A 19,972-nucleotide genomic window follows, 5' to 3' on the forward strand; every position below is an offset into this window, starting at 1 on the left:
GGGGAGTCATTGGCCGGCGGTGACGGAGGTGAAACGGCTTCATGGCAGGGCGTCTCGCTGGCTCCAGGCAGCAGGCAGACCCGACCGAACTCGGCAAGGTGTGGCCCCAGCGAGACTCGGCGCAGGCACCAGGCGTCGACGGGCGCTGCGGGACAAGGGGCACTGCTGCTCGGGCACAACCACGGTAGGCCGCGGTAGTGGCACGTGTGCGCCTGCGGGCGCGACAGTTGCGGTTGGTGAGGCGGCGGTGCAGACGGGAGCAGTAGCGCACGGGGAGGTGCACAGACCGGTGCGCTCGGTGATTGCAGCGAAGGCCGAGCATGGAGATGGAGTGGCGCGGACATCGAGGTACCGAGCGGGCTCGGCACGGGGTACAGCGGTCGAGTGGCTCGGGGAGGGAAAGAGAGGGGACGCCCGGGTGCTGTGGAGCAGTAGGACGACATGGCAAAGTGGCTTGCGCGTGGAGGTGGGGCGGCACGGACAGAGCACCGACACGGCCGTGGGAAAAGCGTGCACGCGTGCACGGAAGGAGCAGCGGACGACCGCATGCGCTTGCGCAAGGGAAAGCCGGAACCTGCGGGCGGTGGCGTGGGACAGCGGCGACCACGACGAGCAGAGCAGGGAAAACAACAACATCGTACCCGCGAGGTAGGTGGGACGAGTGGCCAGCGGCACTCTCGTTCTTATTTCTATTTCGTTTTAAGTTTTGAACACGATTAACTTCCACTAATAATTATTTCATGCAAAAGTTCATACTTCGCACTAACCCACAGAGACAAAATATTTAAGCGTTATTTAATTACTTTGCTCAGTATAGTTTGCTAAAAATGGCATTTTAAACATAAGCTCACTAGTTAAATTTTAAAATTCGATAAACCCGTTCAGGAAAATTTTCTCAGGCCTAGTTCATGGTGCTAAACAAGATCGTAACACCGGGGTGTTACATGGGATTCATGAAACTTGTCCATGTTTTTTACACATGGTAAATATATTTGAACAAGTAATATGGATTTAATTGAATTTCAATTCATATCTTTGTGAAAGGGTTGTCATCAATTACCAAAAAGGGAGAGATTGAAAGCTCTAGTTTGGTTTTGGTGAATTGATGAAACCCTAAATGCTAACCTAGTTTATCAAAAGTGATTATAAGATAGGTAGCACTAGTCCAAGTGGTGGAGCAAATGAAGATCATGACATGATGATGGTGATGCCATGGTAATGATCAAGTGCTTGGACTTGAAAAGAAGAAAGAGAAAAACAAAAGGCTCAAGGCAAAGATATAAATGGTAAGAGCCATTTTGTTTCGGTAATCAAGACACTTAGTGAGTGTGATCACATTTAGGTTCGATATCCGCACTATTAAGAGAGGTGAAACTTGTATCGAAATACGGTTATCAAAGTGCCACTAGATGCTCTAATTCATTGCATATGCATTTAGGATCTAGTGGAGTGCGAACACCCTTGAAAATGTTTATGAAATTATGCTAACACATATGTGCACAAGGTGATACACTTGGTGGTTGGCATATTTGAGCAAGGGTTAGAAACTTCACCAGTGGAGTGTCCACCCATAGAGTGCGGATAGTCTGACGGTGTCACCAGCGCCGTATATAAAAAAGATGGAGGTCAGTATGAGTGACCGGACACTGGTCTCGGTTGGACCGGTGCGTCCAGTCAGTGGCAGCTTAGGGCACGCTATTTCGGTCTCATGACCGAACACTGGTGCGAAAAATGACCAGACGCTTAGGGCCTGAGTCCGGTCAGTCTAACGTATGATGACATTGAGTGACCAGATGCTGAGTGTGTCCGATCAAGCATGACCGGACGCGTCCGGTCGTGATTTCTCGCTTTTGGATGCTTACTGGAAACGAAAATTTTAGAAAATTTTAGGAAATTTTAGGTCATGATAGGTCAAGATTTTAGAAAATTTTAAGAAAAAAATTTATCATATTTGGAGTTAGTATGAGGGAGAAAGACTAGTTACAAATTTTAACCAGAGATTAAAAAGAAAAATCACAGTTGTTCATGATGATCAATGATGAACAAGTGTGATTTCTCTTTTTAATCTGTGGCTAAAACTTGTAACTAGTTTTTCTCCCTCATACTAACTCCAAATATGATGGTTTTTTTACTAAAATTTTCTAAAATCATGCTCTATCATTTTAGTCTAGTCATCTATCTTTGTCACTAATTTTGAACAATTCAAATTTTAAATTTTAGAAAATGACAGCTTCAAACCTGATTTTCAAACACTAAATGATTTCAGCTGTAAAGGTGATGAATATAAAAGTTGTATAACTCATCAAGATCTCCTACTTTTATTTTAGTCATTTCTTTATTTCATAAAGTGTTAAGTGATTTCATAAAGTTTTAGTAGTAATAGAGTGGATGTTCAAATAGAGTCATCTGGATATTGCAAAGGGTAGTCTCACACACACGTATAAAATGTAGTCTCACACACATACAAAAATATGTAGTCTTAAACACATACATAAATATATAGTCTCACACGCATGTATAAATGAAGTCTTACAAACACACACTTACACAAACACTACACATGCAACAACTAGCTAGCCCGCTGTAACGACTTTCCCCTTGACACCTTTTTGTTCCCATGGCATTATGTCTTTGGAGAGGTTCTTTTCCACAACACTGATCTTTTTAGGAAAGTCTATGAATAACGGTATCTCATCGTAGTTATTGTAAGCTTCAACATTGTCCACGCCATCAACTCCAATAATGTGTTGTTTTCTAGAGGCAACCACGTGCTTTGTCTTCTTCTTCGGGGGAGGTTACTTTGTGGGTCAGACATATAGAAAACTTGTGCGACACGTGAAGCGAGCGCCCAAGGGTCATCTTGGTAGCCTAGATTCTCGAGGTCCAGGACTCTCAATCCGATCTCGTTTAGTTGGTGTTGTTTGATCCAGCGGCATCGAAACAGGGCCACCGTTATATCCCTTCCATAGTCAAGTTTCCATATCTCTTCAATGATGCCAAAGTATTGGATCTTTCGCCCCAATCCATCGATAGCCTCTATTCGAACGCCGTTGTTTTGGTTCACATATTTACTATCCTTTGCGTGGGTATAGTATGTATACCCATTGATGTCATAAGCATTCCAAGATGTCACTTGTCTCGATGGCCCCTCCATGAACCTACTTATGATAATAGAGTCTATGGTTTCTCTAGGCGGTATGTTTTGGTGCTTCAACATGTAGTTAGTCGTTGCTTGTGTTGTTTCATGACCCAATCCTTCGAACGGCTATTTCTCTCCGCCATAATGATAGCCAAGTGTTCATCAATGTACGGTTGCATCAGTTGTGTACTCTGTAAGACACTGTAATGCGCCCGACTCACCTCTTTGTAATCATGGTCGATGAACACTTTTCTACCACTGGTGCCCTTCCCAGCCAGCCTACTCTTGTGACGAGAATCGGGTTTACCAATCCCTTTCTGTACTTTTAGGTACTCTTGACAGCACTTGATGATTTCTTCAGTACTGTAACCCTCTATCATGGAGCCCTCTGGGTATGCTCGATTATGCATGTATCGACTTAGAACCGACATGAACCACTTGTAGGACCACATTTCATGCAAGTAGCAAGGGCCCAGCGCCTATATCTGATGAACCATGTGAATCATGAGGTGTGGCATTATATCAAAAAAACAGGAGGTAAACACATCTCCAGTTGATTTTGTGTCTCCACCATAAATTCATGTAGGTCACTCAGCTCTTGCTTACCAATTGTCTTCTATGAGATCTTCGAAAAGAAGTAGCACATGTGGGTGATGGCCATTTTCAAGAACTCTAGCTTTATAGCCCTGATTGCAATAGGTAGAAACACTGTCAGCATCACATGACAATCGTGAGCCTTGCAGTGTGTTATTGATAAGTCCTTCATCGACACTAGCTTCTTCACATTTGCTGAAAACCCAGTCGGGACTTTGATCCCCCTCAGGAAAGTGCATATAGCTCTCTTCTCGTCTGGTGTTAGGTTGAAGTATGTCGCGGGCAGAGTGTATTTTCCATTAGCCTCAGGTACCGGGTGAAGCTGTGGCATCACGTTTAGCTGCACCATGTCTTTCCGTGCTTTTAGACCATCCTTTGACTTGCCTGTGTCCATCAAGGTAGCAATGAGACTCTCAAAGACATTCTTCTGCACGTGCATATCATCAATGGCATGGGAAACCTCTAAGTCTGGCCAATAAGGCAGATACTAAAAGAAGATCGATTGTTTCTTGAAAGGTACTCCTTCGACAGGAGGTGTGCTTCTATCTCTATTCGTCCCATCCGGATTCTTCTTTCCATAGACGACGCGTATGTTTTTCACCATTCTATACACGTGTTCTCCGTTATGACGTCTCTCTAGAGGGGGTTCAATCTCTGGGGCGTTGTCATAAAATCTAAAGAACAATTTGTTGTGGTACTTGTGACTTGTCTTTAAGAAGTGTCGGTTCCTTAGGTAAACTATCTTCTTGGATGTATCCAGGTACACCCATGTAGTACCATCCAAGCAAACCAAGCATCCCGTGTTTCCTTTGATTTATCTAGACAAAGCAAACAGTGCGGGGTAATCATTGTTGGTAACAAATATTATTGCTCTACATATGAAGTCCTCCTTTCGGAACGTATTGTACATCTGCTCCCCATGCCTCCATAGCCTCTCTATTTCTTGCATCAAAGGCTCGAGGAACACATCTATATCAATGCCTGGTTGTTTAGGGCCAGAAATAAGAATAGTGAGGAGAAGGTACTTTCTCTTCTGACACAACCATGTTGGGATGTTGTACATGGTCAAGATCACTGGCCATGTGCTATGGTCGCTCATCCTCTCATTGAAGGGATTCATTCCATCGGTGCTCAAGCCAAACCATATATTCCTTGGGTCATCGCTGAATTCTTTGTGCTTCTCATCAAACCTGTGCCACTGACTACAATCAGCCGGGTGTGCAATCTTATCATCATCCACCTTGCGCTCATCATCCCACCATGTCATGAGTGCGGCTTCTTTAGAGTTTAGGAAGATACGTCTCAAGCGGCCGGTCACTGGCAGGTACCACGTTACCAAGGCAAGAATTCTTCTCTGCTTTGCATCGTTGCCTAATGGAGTGTCCTCTAGGGGCTGAGATTCTTATACCACCTTTTTTGTACCCTTCTTATTCATCTTTTTCCCCGTGGAGGCTTCATCCCCACCGTAAAGGTCATTGTTCTTGTACCGGCTGGCCCCACATCGAGGACATTTATCCAGTGACTTGAATGTTTCGCTATGAAAAAGTATACAGTGGTTGGGGCATACATGGATTTTTTCAACCCCCATTGTCAATGGACTTATGAGCTTCTTCGCTTGGTATGAGTTGGTGGGAACTGAGTTTGGTTGTGGCAGCACCCATGATAGGAGATGCAATAGATCATTGAAACTATAGCCTGACTAGCTGTACTTAGCCTTCAGGATGAGCAGCTCAAGCACAAAACGTAGCAATATCCAATGTGTCGGACAACCCTTTTCAACACCATACACAGTCTCCTTCGATGCTTTTGTCATCCTTTCCAAATTTTCTAAACCTTTCGGGCTATTTAGTAAAATCTCTGGTCCAAGGGCTTAAATCATGTCCTCCAAATCATCTTCATCCCCGACACGTGCTCCACCATCATTATTGGCACCACCTTCGTCGTTACCATCCCAACCACCAGCATCACCACCTTGTTCATTGCCAAACTCGGAATCCATTCATGCATCAAGCTCTGCTGAATATTGGGACAAGGATTCTATGGTTTCGTCGTCGTATTCCTCCTCATCCTCGTCGTTAACAATAACCGTTTCACCATGATGAATCCACACTGTGTAGTCCTCAACAAATCCTCGCATAATCAAATATGATCTGATGATAGTCACATCTGTCCATGTCATACGGTTCTTGCAATCTTTATATGGATAAATAATTGTATCCTTATTCTCTTTCAATGTCGTTGCATGCTTCTTTGCGGCTTCAATAAATTTATCCACCTCTTCACAGAAACCTGCCTTGAACCTTAACGAACCATACATCCAAGAGTTCTTGTACTCCATCTTTTACAACAACAACAAAACAAACATTAAATGACTACTTATTCAGGTATATATAAAAATGAAACAAATTAATAGTTACTTGAGAATAATTGTATATACTTTAGATATATATGAATATAAATCTAATATAATTACATGAAGCATACAAACACACCATGGTAAAGGAAAATTAATTAATGGCCAATTTATCCATAAATAATTAAAATACATATTTATTGATTACAATAAACAATTTCAAAGATAACAATTAGCAACAATTATACTTTACCCAATATCTTTCTTACAAACCCTAGTCCAATTTCATCAAACATAAATTTACAAAAATGAAAGTAATAAAAAAATCAAACCCTAGATGTAGATCCACATGCACATGAAACATTCATAAAGCTAACTAATTGTTCACTAAAATCAAGAAACATGGACCAAATAAGGGTATGATCTTGTTCCCCTCCCTAATTTACCCTAGTACATTTAAAACCTGGATCTAATTTGCTTCATAAGTAGCTCAAGCACCATAGAAGAGAGAGAAAAACAAAACTCTAATTACTCACTAACCAACCATTAAAACTTTTAAAAAAAGTATGGAATAGCATTTTCTTACCTTCTACAACCTCTCCACCAAAGGACTTGAGACAAAACCTTCCCCCTTAGTAGAGCAATTTTTGGGAGGTGTCCAAGGCCTCCCCACCTTTCTTTCATGGGTTGGAGTGAGTGATCCGAAAAAGAAGAAGGTGCTGCATCTGTTTTATATGGGGGTATTTGTAGGGGCGGCTGGTGATTGAGCCGCCTCTACAAATCGGAGCTATAAATACGGGGCTATTTGTAGGGGCGGCTCAATCAACAGCCGTCCCTACAAATAGCATTTTCAGGGGCGGCTGGTGATTGAACCGCCCCTACAAATCAGACCCTATTTGTAGGAGCGGCTTGTAACACCAGCCGCCCCTGCTGTTCCATTTGTAGGGGCGGCTGGTGTCTGGGCACCCGAGCATGCCACTGTAGGGGCGGCTCCATCACCAGCCGCCCCTATAAAAAAATCGAACCGTTGCTAAAAATCGTTTTTTACGTAGTGGGTGTTTTGCTCTGCCGGAGGCTGCAGCTCATCATAGTCAACCAGAAACTTATTAGGAGAGTAGAGCCTATAGAGGGGAAGCATCCAATGTTCCCAATTCCCAACCGATCACGTCCTTAGTCAACCGTATTAAACTCGTTCTACGTACGCCTACAAAGTACATATACGTATAATTTAAGGCTGCTACAACGGCGCCCGCCAGCCCGTCAGCCGCCGCTGCTGACCACGTCGACGTACGCGTACTTTTGCGCACATTCTTCGCCGTGTAGTAGTATCGTCTCCACAGCCCACAGGTCGAGCGGCGGCGGCTACTTGCTGCGGCGGTCTGGCCGTTGACCTCGAACCGATGAGACCCCGACGGCGAGTTGGCGATTTGCTCGCGCGCGCGCGAGCACATTTGCACATGCATGCACGGCGCTGGCCACGCTGTCATCTCGTTTCCCCGCGCTATATATACGCCCTCCTTCGTCGATCGTGACACGCAACGACACGGATCACAAGTGCTGCAGGCTACGTAGACACACCACACTGAGCGCTGCCTAGCTACAACCTAGCCGATAGTCCAAAGACATCATATCGATCGATCCGACGATGGCCGCAAGGAAAGAGGTGATCAGCATCGCACTGGCGATCGCGCTTCTGGTCGCGGCGGCCGAGGCTGGGACGTGCAACGTCGACGCTGGCGCGGTGATGCACCATTGCAAGTCCGCCTGCTCGAGCTGGTGGTGGGGTGGCGGGGCAACGCCAAGCCAGGGCTGCTGCAACGCCCTGAGATACGCCGACTTCGGTTGCGTCTGCCGCAACTACTGGGGTACGCTCAGGAGCACGCCCTACGCCGGCTGCGCCATGGCCATCCCTTCCAGGTGCAACATCCGGGGCGCGCCCAGCTCGTGCTAGTCTCGCTGCTTCTAGATACGGAGGCATGCACACCGAGCGAGCGAGCTCACCTAGCATGCATGAATGCAAACCAGCGGCTTCGACTCCGGTCAAGATCGACAAAATTTGGCTCGACTCTCAATCCGTAGCCAAACTGATGATTGTGTTAATAATTTGGACGTCCGTTATTTTTTTTCATTCCTTCATTAAATTGTGTGTGAGTTGATTCTTCGTTTTGAGTTGTCGTTGTTGGTCTGATCTGATGCTGGCCCTGCCGGCCGGCGGACGGTCCATTGTGTCTGACTGTCTGTACGAATGCTGTTCAGAATTATTTCAGTCTCTATGCATGGAAGAAATGACATAAACTCGATCTGTGGGTCTACGTTGACACGTTGTGAAACTGAACCATACAATACAATCTACTTAATCGCATGTCTGTGCCATGAAATGCAACACAGTTGCAATCTTGTGTAGTACTTCCTCCATCCAAAAAAAAGGAATGCTATTCGAGAATGTTGTCAAGTCAAATCATCTTAAATCAAACCAACTTTATAAAAAAGTGTCAATATTTATAATACTAAATAGCTATTATTATATTCATCATAAAATATACGCTACTACAGAAAATCTTTTGCACAGCGTTTCCATTTAGGCCTCGGAGGCGGGCGGACTTTTAAACCACCTCGGTTAATGTCTGGGATTAACCGAGGCGGTCACTTTTTATTAACCGAGGCGGTCACAGTCAACCGTCTCTAAAAATCTATTAACCGAGGCGGGCAATCTAACGCGACCGCCTCGGTTAATATTTATTAACCGAGGCGGTCATCCTAACGCAACCGTCTCTATTAATACATTAACCGAGGCGGTCACATTATAAGGCCTGCCTTGATAAATAGTGGCTCAGCTCCCAGCCCCAGCAAAGTCCATTTCTATTATTCTACCGGGCACATATATAACCAAGACATAGGGTTCGTTGCTCACTCTCCCTAAGCATCTCTCCCAGCCGCACCCGCTCATCCACTTCTCTTTCCACTTCCTCCCTCCTATAACGCGCGCGGCGCTCCCTCCCTCTCTCTCTCCCGGCGGTCCCTCCCTCCCTCTCTCCCAACACTCCCTCCCTCTCTCTCCCGGCACCTCCCTCCCTCTCTCCAGCACTCCCTCTCTCAGACGCGCAGTGCGTTGCGGGGACGCGGTGGCCTTGGCACGAGGCGGCGCGGTGGCGAGCGGCGCGGGGACGCAAGGCTAGATGCACGGGGTGGCGAGCGCGGCTCAGTGGCACACGGGCTAGGCCTAGGCGCAAGGAGCAAGGGCAGGGGCGCGGCGGCAAGCTCGATCCGGAGGTTTGGAGCAGATCCGCAGGTTTGGAGATCCACCTATTCATCTCCCCTCTTCATCTCTTCCCTTGTTCATCTCCCTCACTCTCCCCTTTTGTAGATCCAGTGGAGCAGAGTCAGATCCGATGGAGCAGAGGTAGATTCGATGGTGGGACTCTGGAGCAGGGGCAGATCTGGACGACGCCGGGACGGGAGCAGGGAGGGTGGCCGACCGACAGTGGCGTGGGTGTGGATCTGGCTCTGGGGCTGGGATTAGGCTCGCCGGTGGGCTCAGAAACGGCCGCCTCGGTTAAGGCCACGATTAACCATGACCCTTCGTCTGAGGCAGAACTGCCTTGGTTAACCCTTTTTGCCCGCCACGGTTGAGATTCCTGTAGTAGTGATATTTATACATAAATAATGATGCTTTGTTTATATAAGTTTGATCAAACTTTAGATGAGATGATTGATATTGAGTAGGACTATTATTACACTCTTCTTCGGACGAAGGTAGTAGAATTGTGAGGGTCTGATTGATTTGCGACTAAAATTTACCCTGCAAAAGATTTGGCATGCAAAAAATAGACAAAAAATTACCATAGATTTAGCAAGTTAAAAATAAGAGGTTGGTAAGTTTTTATAGCAAACCAAATAACATACAAAATCATGGAAGCCATGCAGCACCTGAATTTTGGCATTCGCCATGTGGACTCCAGGAGGAAGGTGGTTTGTCTGAAACTCTGGCCCAGGTGCAGCGCACAGGTGGAGGACAAGCAGCTGCAGCCTCTCTCGTCTTCTCCTCGGCTTCCAGCCGTGTGCGTAGGACAAGTGGACTTGACTTTTCTCGCTGTGCCATGGTAGAACGTAGTACGAGCTGACGACACTTGGGACCATGTCTCTGCAATCTGCATGCATGTTTTGTGATTGTCTGTACTGTACACATGCGTGCACTGCAGCACTGGTGAGTTGCTTTTCAAAGTTCGAACAAAAAAGAAAAAAGAAAAAAGAAGAACCGTACAGGTGGAATTTGGGCCGGCCCAGTCCGTTTGGGGCCGCTTTGGGTCATGACACTCCTGGACATGACATGACAAGTCATTTATTTAACACAATTGTTTTTTCTTTATGAATCTGTTGACACCCAAAATGTCCCAGGGTGAATTGTAGGCATCTCCAACCAATTACGCATGAAAAACAAATTATGCATGTCATATATGTGTTGGTGGCCAAGAAGCCGGTGAGCCGGGCGAATCACACCTATCGGCTGACCACATATCTGCTTGTTTGCCAATTAGGGCCCCGTTCGCTGGTCTGAAACTTGGTTAAAACTGGTTGAAAAACACTGTTCTGGCTGAATTGTTGTGAGAGAAAAACACTGTTCCGGCTAAAAAAAAGAAGCCGAACAAGCCAAATATGGGGTAAGCCGAACAGGGCCTAGGTATCTATATCGGCTGACTCTCTCTCTCTTAGCCGATCGGGACATCCGCCCAACTCAGTTATGACACTTAAATTGGGCCCATGCCAATTTTAAGAGACCGAGACCTATGATTAGTTTTAGTCTACCCAACTTGTTTGGGACAGACATGCTTTTGTTGTTGTTGTTGTATGATTAGTTTTGGCCCAATTTAAAAAAACACTATAAAGTGACATAATAATAGTACTACATTGATTTTTCAACGGAATACAACCACCCTACTCCTTAAAAAATAAGGGGTACATGACCGAGTTACCAACTATTCAATCGACACAAAGTCAGTTTACCAACTCTTTTAACCCTTTTCCAACCCATCCTACTGTTTGGCACGTCTTCCGCGCGAGATTTGTCGGCATCCTAGGCGACCTTGCTGGTCCTAGGGCATCTTCCACGTGCTCCTCCGCGACCCGACATGTCTTCTTGAGAGTATTTTCAGCCAAGAACAGGCTTAGCATCAGCCTAACCGGTCTCTCGATCGGTTTCGTTGATCACGCTCACGTTCTTGCTGCATGCAGGTTGTTTTGCAACCTTGCTGGTGTGTGATTTGGACACCCTCTAACATACTGACATTCGTACGTTCCACACATGCTCACCTCTATAAACATGTTCACATACATTCTACTTCTAATGAACACCTACAAAAGACCGAGCCAACAAATCTCGATATTGAACTATTGACAAAGTCACCAACAAATTTGGGTAGCTAACTACTCTTATTTAAGTGTACACTTCTTTTTACTTGTTGCTGAGTTCCCCAACATTTTGTATTCTCTGATCTAATAGGTTCATATTCAATCTCATAAGCAAGGTAACATCTCCTTTGTTATGTCCGAACTGATAGAATTTTAAATTGCTTACGTAGATTTTTTAGCCTTGTTTTTTACCTTTTCTTCTCAAAACCCAATATCTTTGCCACATGTATTTTGTTTTGACTGCTTAATTGCAGCACGAGAGGAGAAAGAGATTTTTTTAGCCTTGTTATTTACCTTTTCTTCTCAAAACCCAATATCTTTGCCATATGTATTTGGTTTTGACTGCTTAATTGCAGGACGAGAGGAGAAAGAGTTGGCGAGTGCAAGCAGTCGCAGTTGCTCCTGACAGGTTCGAGAGCCGAAAGGCTCTGCCAGAAACAGAAAAGTGGAGGTTTGCTCTCTCAACGACCGTACTTGAATTATAATTTCAGGTAGATGTAAACATGATTTTCAAGTTTCAATTTACATGAATTGATGGTGAGACACTATACACACAACACTATGCACGAGCTATGCAAATTAACAAGAGTCATACAAGCGTGGGACAATGTGCTGATGGTCAGGGGCACAAGGGTAGCACATGTTCAGGCCTTCTTAACACATTTGGCGTCCGATATGTGCCGATGCTTGTCCGCGGCAGGAGGCGTCCTACCACGGCGCGTTCTTGCCGCAATCGACATCCGTGTCCTTGTCCTGGCGGTAGCCCAAGTACCCCTGGATCTCGCCCTGGTAGATGTAGATCAGGTAGTAGTAGTCCTTCCCTTCCCTGATGATCCTGATACCCTTGGTAGGCTATCTTTAACAACAACACCTAAAATATAAGACTCATTTATTTTTTGAGTAGCGTTACAAGCAAAAGATTACTTTTTCGGCATCTTCTCCAACAACGAGACCCAAAAGAGAATTCTTTTTGCAAATGGATTTCCAGAAGAGAGGATACTCATATTTGGATTGTGCCTCTCAGACAACCCAAAATAGGTCTCCCATATAGATACTCTGTTGGAGGCTGATTTTGAGTCTCTTGTTACCCATTTTAGGTTTGGGTCTTCTTATTGGAGTCACGGAGATGCAGGACCTGCCTGTGCCTGAGCGGCTGAACTGTTGCTCGACAACTGTAGCATGAGGTCATTGCCAATTGGCAACATCAGAACTTGGGAACAGATCGATGAGATCGGTCCTGCACGACGAAGACGTCCTTCCAAGACTTGGAGCCCTCCGGCGCGTAGAACGCTGCGGCGTCCGCTCCCCACCTGTCGTTGAACAGCTTGCGCCACAGTTCATCATCGGAGGTCAACGCCCTCCATTTCCTGCAAACTGAGCCAACCGGGAGCAGCATACATCGTCGCAGTTATTGGTATGCGTAACTCACGAGAACGAACGAGAGATCGCTACCGTTCGTTCTAGTACATGCTATCTGCACTGCTGGTAGTGTCAACTACTGTATGAGCTAGCTATCACTCGATGCAACGCCTGGAACGTTTTCAGGCTTCAGCAGCATGTACACAACACAACACAGGATATATATATATATATACGACTGATCCTATTTGAGAATATAAGATTAGACTTGGAAGAAGTCTACAGAGATACACAATCAAAATCTGAATTGTCAAAGGAAACCAAACACCATGATTTGTTAGTTATGGGTCTGTCTTAAATTGGACATTAAGAATTCAGACCACAGGAAGTTCAGAATTGCAGAGAAACTGAAATTGCGCTTCCAATTCCATATTGGAATGCGACGGTTTTGAGGAGGCGTCAAACCTTGGGGAGCAGAGGCGAGGGACCGGTGATTCAGGAGGTGGAAGATCTCGAGGCAAAGCTCTCTAGGCAACCCATCAACGCCTGATGTCTCCTCGAGGATGGCTTTCCCGGTCCCGAATTCTCGCACTCACCAAGAAGCTCTGGCGGGGACCCAAAAGCCCTGTTTCTCTTCTACCATGCGACTGCTCGGCCTCGGCGTTCCGGAATCCGGGGCTGAAGGTAAAGAGCTCGAGGGGTCGACGAGTGGAGATGAGAGAAGGGGATGAGAACATGCGGCTTTGTCTGTCTACAACGGCGTGCCTGATCGTAACGTGGCGAACGCTCACCACTGACATGTCGGTCCCATGGCAATTCAGTCTAGCTTCATGGTCGGGCGGTCTCTTGTCAGACAACATGTTTGGTGCTGGTTTGTTGGTTGGTTTCTGGCCTTATAACCTGGCTGGTGCTGGTTTGTTGTGAGAGAAAAATACTGTTGACTGGCTGATAAGCCCTGGCTGAAATCAACAAACGAATAGGCTGAGAGAGTGGGTACATGCGCGTCTGCACATGTGACAGGTCCGTCCGTCGCAAGAGACATGAGCGGCGTTGAATTTTTTACAGCAACAACTTTTAATATATAACGTTAACGCACGTTACACCAGCGTTGGAAAAGAATTTCCAGATTACAGAGCACATATGAGATAAAGCTGTTGCTGAATTGCTTCTGAAGGAATGGGTGATGCTTCTGTCGGGGACGCGGGCCCCTCAGCACCATAGGGCCCGCGAGAAGTGGCTTTGATAGAAGCATCGAGGGTCCTCGTTCTCGCACTTCGATAGCACAGTCGACGCTCCCCTCGACTGTCTGATCGGCCTATGTTCTCGAGGATAATTAGCCTTGAGCCCTAGATAGAATGGATGCTTCACCGGGCTCAAGAGAATGGGTCCAAGCCATTAGTGTCAAATCTGAGGACCAGCATCAACTGTCGTTGGCGGTCAACCCGAACACTGATCGCTGCTTTACCACTTTCATATCCGCAGAAAAACAGAAAAGCAGACTGACAAAGATGAAAGACTTGTCGTCCCTGTTGAACACACCCGGCGTCGGAACCATGAGCGTGCTCTGCATGCTTGACACGACATTCAAATTGGAACATGGCATATATTACCGTGGGAGGTCGTAGGAGTACAACACTCGCTCTTGCATGTAGAACACGTTGCCTTGGCATGCCCCAAAGCACAGGTCATGGGCTCGTGCATGATGCACAGGTTCACGCGGCACCACCTCGTGGACCACTCGAAGGAAGAGGCTCAGGATTGGCCACGTAGACAGGCTATACACCACATCTGAAGTGCAACCGTCCTCTCCCATCCGCATTTGAACCCAACCGCTTCCAGGAGCGCCTCGCACGGCGGAAACAGGGCTGCCACCGAGCATGTCGTCGTCGCCGGGGAAGAGGGCCAAGGAACCAGCACCCTGCTGCACCTGCACCGATGTCCGCACTGGCCCAACCGCGTTGGAGGAAGGAAGCCCGGTGGCTTCCCTTTGGTCTACCCTAGTTGGGCGTTCGAACGGCAGTGAGCAACACATAGACGAGTCCACAGGGAGGACCGCCGCCCCGGCGCCGTAGTCGTCATGGTGGTCCGCAAGGCCACCTGGTTTGGCCTGGGTCTAGTGGAGGTCCCGCTGGCCTCCATCGAGGCGCCATCTTCGGTTGGCGAGGCAGAGGATTCCTACGTACGCCTCTATCATGATGAGATGCAGTGCCCACTCGGGTGGCGTGCCGTCGCCAAGGTCATGTTTGTCCTCGCCCTTTCTTGGTGACGCCTCGACCTCCCCACCGTCATTGCCCCCAACCGCGAGCATAGCCTGGATGCTGTAGATCCAGATGGAAATCCAGCAGTCTAGGTTGCGCAGCAGGCTCGAACACAGGGACGATGAGGACAGCTGCTCTGCCATGTCTGCGTGTGGCGGGTTGAGGTCGCTAGTGTTGCTGAAGCTGTTGCTGTCCATGCCTCCACCTTCACTCAATCTGGATGAGAGCGGCACCATGCCGCCCAGACTGCCAGGGAGCGAGGAAGGAGGAAGCACGGGAGAGTAGTAGGGCTTTATTGAAGTACTCACAACATCGATTTGGAGGAGACCCTCACTGGCCACCATGGCTGCGAGCAATCCGCCCACCTCTAACATGACGGAGATGAGGAGGATAGATGTTCTCAAAACTCTCATGAAGTGGCTTATTCCACTAGGGAATATTACAAAGAGATATGGAGGGGAAGGAGAAGAGGAAGGGGAACCGACTCTCCTGCCCTGTCGTCGGCGAGCTCGCCAGGGAGAAGGCAGGGGGCCAGCGGCGGGTCTCTCACTAGGAGGCTGTCTCACTCAGGAGCTTGCATGCGGTATTGACACCTCGCATGCGGTGGCCTCACTTGGCATGGCAGAGTGTCCCGTCTCACATCACGTGTGTCTTGGAGGTTGCTACGGTCATGCAGTCGGATGGGATCCTTAGGTCGATTACTATTTCCCGTGCTCGCAAATTCTTGCCCACGCTCTTCCGTCCGTCCGCGCTCGGTTTGTTTTTCTACACTCAACTCATTTTTTTTGTGCTCGACTACGATCGTTTTCTACGATCGATTTTTTCCCGTCCATGTGCTTTTTTTGCGCTCGACTCTATTGTTTTCTGTGATCGATTTTTTTCTGTGTTCGACTCGATTTTTTTCTACGATCGGTTTTTCCCATCCACGTGCTTTTTTCGTCAGCGCTCGTGCTTTTTCCTGCACGCTTATTTCTCCAGCTATAATAAAGAAAGTAAATAACATTCACAAAAATAATGAGAGTGCAAGGATTGAACCCAAAGACCTCATGGTTTAAGATGTCATTCACCTACAAGTATATCACATTAATGTTTGTGATAAATATGAAATATTTCTGTTATTAAACCATTTCAAAACCAGAAAAAATATATCGCACACCATCTCATAAGTACTATATGAATACTCAAAGATAATTATAAAACATTAAACTTATAATATGTGCACATCCAAAAATATATTGTAGAACATCTAATGTATATCATGTGAACATCATAAAAATACAACATAGAACATCACATGTTATCATGTGAACACCGAAAAATACATCTAAAACATCATATATGTACTATGTGAACATCACAAAATATAACACAGAACATCACATGTATACTATGTGAACATCACAAAATACATCATAGAACACCATAAAATACATCACAGAACATCGCATGCATACTATGTGAATATCACAAAATATATCATAGTGTCCGCAAAAAAAATCATAGAACATATCTACTATGCTAACATCACATGTATATTACGTAAACATCACAAGATACATAATAGAACATCACATGTATACTAAATAAACATCACATGTATACTACGTAAATACCATAAAATATATCGTAAAACATCATGTCTATACTACGTGAACATCACATGCATATTACGTGAACATCACAAAATACGTAATAGAACATTACATATATACTACATAAACATTACATGTATACTACATAAATACCACAAAATACATTGTAGAACATCATGTCTATCCTACGAAAACATCGCATGTATCTAGTATAACATAAAAAGTTATTAAAGTAATTAATTAGAATAAATAACAAATTAAAAATTAACATAAAACATGAATAACATGGCATGTATCTCATGTAATGAAAAACTTAAAAATAAAAAAACTAAAATAGCTCATATAGTAAATTAAAAAGGAAATAGTAGAAAAATAAAAAAGAAATAGAAGGAAAACAAAAAATAATATTCAAAGTAAAATAAAAAGAAATAAATGGAAGTTAAAAATATAAATAAAATAAAGAGAAGAATAAGACACCAGAAAACAAAATAAATAAATAACAACAACAACAACATGACATTTCAGTCCCAAGCAAGTTGGGGTAGGCTAGAGTTGAAACCCACCAAGAGCCTCAAGTCACGGTTCAGGCACTTCAATAGCTGCTGTCGGGTTCATAAACTCGGGGTCCCAAATGGGCCTGCTTTCTAGCAAAAACTCGGCCCAGCAGACGTCGTAGCAACAACGTGCGCCTCCTAGGCCAGCCCAGATACCTAATGATAGGCCGGGAGAACGATCCGGTTCCTGACCGAAAGGCCTATCCTAGGTGGAGACATAGTCTGACTCTGACCTCCTTTTCTAACACGGTCGGGGCCGACTGGGAACGACTGACCTAGGACGCCCGCTCAGTGAGGGCTCAAGGAATAGGCAGAGCAGATAAGATAAGGCGCTTGAGTCAAACCATAATACCGAGGACCATACCCTGTGCACCTACAGGACGGTGCCACCAGGCCATGCTAGAAAGGCATTATGCAACCTTTCAGGTGTGTCAGAACCCATACAGTATTGTTGGTGCTAACATTTGCCATACCAGGCAAACACGGTAGAGTCTACCACATGCATCTGGGCATGAACAATATTATGGGCGCCGACGACCGTCTCGTACCCGACAGCGTGGGCAACAAGACTAGATAGCACACGTATACATTCTCTCTCTTTCTCTAACTTGTAAGAGCCCATCCCCTTCGACTATAAAAGGAGATGAGCTCTCTCCTAAAAAGGGATCTGACTATTCTGACTCTGGCTCTCTGGCTCTCCTAAAAAAAGAGAAGCTAGACGATTCGAGCACTCGAGGACCTGAGAACTTGAATAGCTCAATAGCTCTAGAACTCTAAAGCTACACAGAGCATTGGCTCCAATACTTAGCGCATGTTAGGGCCTCCGTCACTCTTGGCCCTTCGGTTCAGAGTCTGACCAGGCCTTTAACACCCCTTTCTTATTCCTACTCATTTGTAACCCCACAACAAACTTCGAGCACCTGGGCTCAGGAATAAAGTCACCAATCAACTGAAACTGGACGTAGGGCACATTGCCTGAACCGGTATAAATCCTTTATCATTGAGTGCTAGGCCACATCTGATCACAACGTACGACAAAACTACAAATATTTACTTGTTGGTCACTTTTCGCACCGACAGTTGGCTCCGTCCATCGGGAGGACATCATGCGTTCACACTTTTTGTCATCTGATGGCCCACCTTTCCACTATATTCATCATGGTAGGCTCAAACTATACGATTCGTTTTGGTTCGCTAGAGTTCTCCATGCTCCCACCTATTGGGATGTGGGTTCCTCCCATCTTCGTGCCACTCTAGACCTTCCTTTTTGGGAGTCTAGACTTCATCACTAACTGACTCGACGTACCCCGCCTCCATGAGGAGGCGCTCGTCCTAGCGTCCACTAGAGGGGGAGCGCCCTCCACCGACCCTAGGCCACCCAACAACCTCAACGTCGAGACACCCGCGCTTTGCCTCAAGCCCATGCTAGGCTCAAACTCCATAGTGAGTAACGTATATATTATTCTTTATTAACTATTTAACACCTTGCGCCGACTCTTCGAAAGGACCCCATTGTCCTCACCGCGATTGCCGTATGATCGGTTCCCCTATGGCTTCGTGTCCCCCGTGGACGCGTGCGTGCAGGGGCTCTGAAGGATGCCAATGCTGCCCCCTCTCACATTCAAATTTGTGGGGATGGTGGGCTATGCTCCCACCTCCTTTCATGATCTCGTAGATGACGAGGTCAAAAGCGATGGCCCCAGCATCGTCGATATCATGGCATCTAGCCACCCTCTATCCTAGGAGTGCGCTATGGCGGATGTCTTAGGATAGCCACCGGTGGTAGCGGAATCTCTACAGACTCACACCCCTCTGGACCTTCGTACGAAGGCCCTTGCATGTGCCACGAGCATGGCAAGGAGTTACAACAAAGGCGGTAGAGTCAGCCGCCACCTGCATTGGCATGCTCGGTGTAGCACGCTACACCACGTGCGCATAACCCAGCAAGCGGTGCTCAGGGTCATGCCCGCCAAGTCCACCATAACATACTGGATGGGGTTAACAATAACCCTAGTTTGCTCGGGCTGGCCAGGACATTGATGCTGCGGCGATGCTTCTACGTGGCCTTCCCAAGCCAATCGACCCCTAGGAACAACAATCCATCGGAACCTCCGGGCGCTTGTGGAAACTGCCCGCTGTTCAACAGGCGGAAAGCTCCATGTCGCGACACCAGCTCATGGCCTCTTGCCCCATCGGGGGAATGGGGCCACACCAATTGAATCGCTCCATCCACTCACCACTATAGTTGCTGGGCGTGGGGCAGGAGGTCACGGCTGCACCACAGCTTGACCCGGCGCCCGTTCTACACCAACCACCTATGCGCGAATGACTTGAGCCAAACCATGACACTCGCAGCCATCGGCACGAAATTTTGTCCCGTGCCGAGGGCACACGAGCAAGCCAGAAGGGTCCACTCAATGGAGCTAGTGATTCGCCTAGATTCAGCATAGGGATGGTCGATCCTACGCACTCCTCCCAAGACGTGCTAGTCAATTTGACCCTACAATTGACAAGGAGAGAAAGCTAATTAATAATTTAAGGTGGAACATGCTGGTATTGCTAGACAGCCCCGAATGTGCGGCTCTGAGAGCCGATATGAAAGGAAATCGACTAAATAGTCGATTCCAGCATACTCATTAGAATAAATCAATTATAGCTCATGAAATTATGAAAGATAAATCGGTTATCGCTCAGGATAGATCTTGTCATTCAGACAA

General features: G+C 46.4%; 1 protein-coding gene and 1 pseudogene across 1 annotated transcript; one reads left to right on the top strand and one right to left on the bottom strand.

Moving 5' to 3' along the window:
- The first annotated feature begins 7,731 nt into the window (after positions 1 to 7,731).
- On the top strand, positions 7,732 to 8,037 carry LOC136455484 (putative lipid-transfer protein DIR1). The gene has a single exon (XM_066455492.1). The coding sequence runs from the start codon at positions 7,732 to 7,734 to the stop codon at positions 8,035 to 8,037; it is 306 nt and encodes a 101-aa protein (XP_066311589.1).
- Positions 8,038 to 12,111: 4,074 nt separating this feature from the next.
- On the bottom strand, positions 12,112 to 13,588 carry LOC136455485 (uncharacterized; annotated as a pseudogene).
- Between the last annotated feature and the right edge of the window lie 6,384 nt (positions 13,589 to 19,972).

Source organism: Miscanthus floridulus, chromosome 5 (assembly GCF_019320115.1).
Source record: "Miscanthus floridulus cultivar M001 chromosome 5, ASM1932011v1, whole genome shotgun sequence".
Taxonomy (NCBI): Eukaryota; Viridiplantae; Streptophyta; class Magnoliopsida; order Poales; family Poaceae; genus Miscanthus; species Miscanthus floridulus.

What these genes read in the sequence shown, in the direction of transcription:
- LOC136455484 (XM_066455492.1), top strand. Translation starts at nt 7,732, where the DNA reads ATGGCCGCAAGGAAAGAGGTGATCAGCATCGCACTGGCGATCGCGCTT.